The 3,015-nt window shown below is 30.5% G+C and overlaps 1 protein-coding gene across 1 annotated transcript; it reads right to left on the reverse strand.

Annotated features, from left to right (window-relative positions):
• Positions 1–610: 610 nt before the first annotated feature.
• Positions 611–1,054, reverse strand: LOC110092495 (auxin-induced protein 6B-like). The gene has a single exon (XM_020817066.1). It carries the CDS (start codon positions 1,052–1,054, stop codon positions 611–613), a length of 444 nt encoding a protein of 147 aa, XP_020672725.1.
• Between the last annotated feature and the right edge of the window lie 1,961 nt (positions 1,055–3,015).

Raw genomic sequence — 3,015 nt, forward strand, 5'->3', positions numbered from 1 at the left:
ATAAGAAAGCAGTTCTAAACAAAGCCTTTGTTTGGGATAGTATTTTTTTTTTTAAAATTTTTAAAACACTTCTTATAACAAAAAATTATTAATTTGTAGAATTTTTGTACTAAAAAATTATATTAGAAATCAATAAGAAAGTTGTTCCAAATGAAAGCTTAATTATTAATTTGAAATTACTATCACCAAATAATGTTAGTTCATGTTTTTTAATTTTTATCCTACGAAGAAATTATATTTCGAATAATTAGTTTTTTGTCAAAATTTATGAAATACTTGTAATTTATTTCATCAAGGACATTTTAAAAACTTGATCACATTTTTTTGGTTGACAAGATGCAGCATATTGTATGAATATTATATAAAGTAGAGCTATAATTCTTTATAATCAAATCATAGTAAAATCTACAAATGAGAAGAATATAATTTTCATATTTTTTGGTCCTTCATGGAATGAACCCTTATATTGGAACATCAGATTCCAAAACTTTCTTTATTTCAGAGTAATAATCTCTCCCATTCTTCTGTTACATAACGCCTCCATATCTCAACTAAACATAGCTCTAATCATCTTCCAAAATCCAAAAAAGACAAAAAAGATCTCCCTTTCTCACCTGTATATTGGCTTTGGAGGAAGACAGTGAGCAGTCTGAGCAAATTCTGCTTCAGATGAACAGTAACAGACTCTCTCCTTATTCTTTTCCACCACTTTCAGAATACTCTGAAACACAGAAACCTCACATGGCATCCTCAATACTCCTTCCTGCTGAAACCCAAACTCTTCTTCTGCTTCTTTTAACAGTACTGAAAATGCTCTGTGACTCAAATATTCTGTTGGAATCACAAATCTCTCCTTCTTTTCTCCAACACAGACAGCTAAAAATCCTTTTGGAACTCCATTTGTTACTGAAGAAGAGGAAGAGGAAGAAGAAGAAGAAGAGGTTCTCCCGAGAAAGATTTTCTTTGGAGAAATTGCAAGCTTTTTCCACTTCTTTAACATTTGCTGAAGCCTGACAATCTCAGTGATTTTATTGCTTGACCTATTCTGATCCATAAATGAAACTAACAGAAGAGAAAAACTCGTTGGTTTGAGATTGCAGTGAGGTTTCTTAAGTATTTAAAGTAGTTGGGAGCTTATATTATATTCATATTATTTTGTAATTTTTACAATATTGTTGCAACGGTATTCTCTACATATCTCTAAAGCTATGTTTGGGGTGGCTTTCTTTGCTTCTTAAAATAAATTTTTGGTACAAAAATTTTTAGGAGATCATAAATAATTATGTCCTTGTTTGTTTGTTTCTGTGGAATATTTTTTTTTTTTGACTAAAATGAGCCAGATTCTAGCTAATTACAAAGGTAATTAATGTATTTTTTAATATGTTTGAGTACTAAGATCAATAACAGCCAATGGCATTATACTTTTAGTCAAAAGTAAGCATTGTTGCTTGTTTTTTTTTTTTTAATATATATATCCAAGGGTCATTTAGTTGGATTCTTTAAGTGAAAATCACAATTTCAAAATTAATGAAGCTTGTTAAATTTATTATTTAGTTCCATATATTTAAACATCAGGATAGATTTCAAATAGTATAGTTTTCACAAAGCACCCTCATAATAGATGATTTTATTTTTACACTCCGTAAGAGTGAAAATGAAATAATTTGCGAAAATAAAATAATTATTTTTTTGAAACATGATTTATCGAGAAGAGGATCAAAATGGTCCCAACTCTTTTGATAAAGCAATTAAAACTATGACTAAAATTTTTGAAATTAAAACTAAAATTATTATTAATATTTTTTATTAAAAAATCATTTAATAAATTTTTTTTAAAAAAATATATTTAATAAACATTTAATTAAAAATGATCAAAATATTCTTAAATTTAACACCATTAACTTTAAAATTAGATGTTAGGACCAAGAATGCATCATTTTAAAGAGTTGAATGATCAAATTAGCTCTCAAAAGAGTTGGGGATTATTTTGAATCATTTTTTCATGATTTATATTTGCAAGCAATCTGATGTGTATGAAGTTGAGTTGAGCTTGCCCTTGATGAGTTTAATTTTTGGATGAGTTGAATAGTCCCTTGGACAGCTTTTATTTGCAAACAACTGATCAGTTGAAGTTTGCCTTGATGAATTTTGCTTTTATACGAATAAAACTCTTCTTTTGACAAATTTAAATTTTGGATGAGTTGAATAGTCCCTTAGGCAGCAAATTATTGCATCCGGTCACCGGACGCGGAGAATAGGTTCGGACATCTAATAAAATTTTGCCACGTCACCTGCGCTTTAGTTGCGCTTTACCTGCTCTTTGACCTGCGCTTTACTTGGCATTTACCTGCGCTTTACCTGCACTTTACCTGCGTTTTAGTTACGCTTTACCTACGCTTTAGTTGCGCTTAATTTAAAATAATATTTTATTAATATCCAGACCTATCTCTGCGTCCGGTGATCGGATGCAATAATTTGCCCCCTTAGACGCTTCAACTATTAGGCGAGTTGAATATGGGGGAGGAATTCCTCGTCTTTTGCAGAATCCAAGAATGAGTTTCTTAAGTCTTTATTGAATTCCAAGGGTGAGTTACCCATGTATTTACTATTTTCTTAGACAAGTTTACTGTTGGTGATGATGTCTTCTTCTACTATAGGAAAAACACGCATTTCCGGCATAAAAAAATTGTTAGAAATGAGAATAATTCGCCAAAAAATTATCTTTATGGCAGATTTCAGATAGAAAATTATTTGATGGTAAAAAATACGTCGGAGATTTGTTTCCAACGAAATAATTTACTCGGAAGCCTTTCATGTGGATTTCCTAGAGGACTTCCAGCGGAAATATGTCCAAGGAAACAATTTTTTAATTCGCTTTTCGGCAGTTTTACCCGCCGATATATTCGCCTGAATTATAGATGGTATTCTGCTGGTCAATTCCACCTGAAAGCCCGACACAAATTTCTAACAGATAATTGACCAAAATTTTTGGTGGATTTGATGCCAAAAAAATTT

The sequence above is a fragment of the Dendrobium catenatum genome, unplaced genomic scaffold, assembly GCF_001605985.2.
Source record: "Dendrobium catenatum unplaced genomic scaffold, ASM160598v2 fragScaff_scaffold_9, whole genome shotgun sequence".
Lineage (NCBI taxonomy): Eukaryota > Viridiplantae > Streptophyta > Magnoliopsida > Asparagales > Orchidaceae > Dendrobium > Dendrobium catenatum.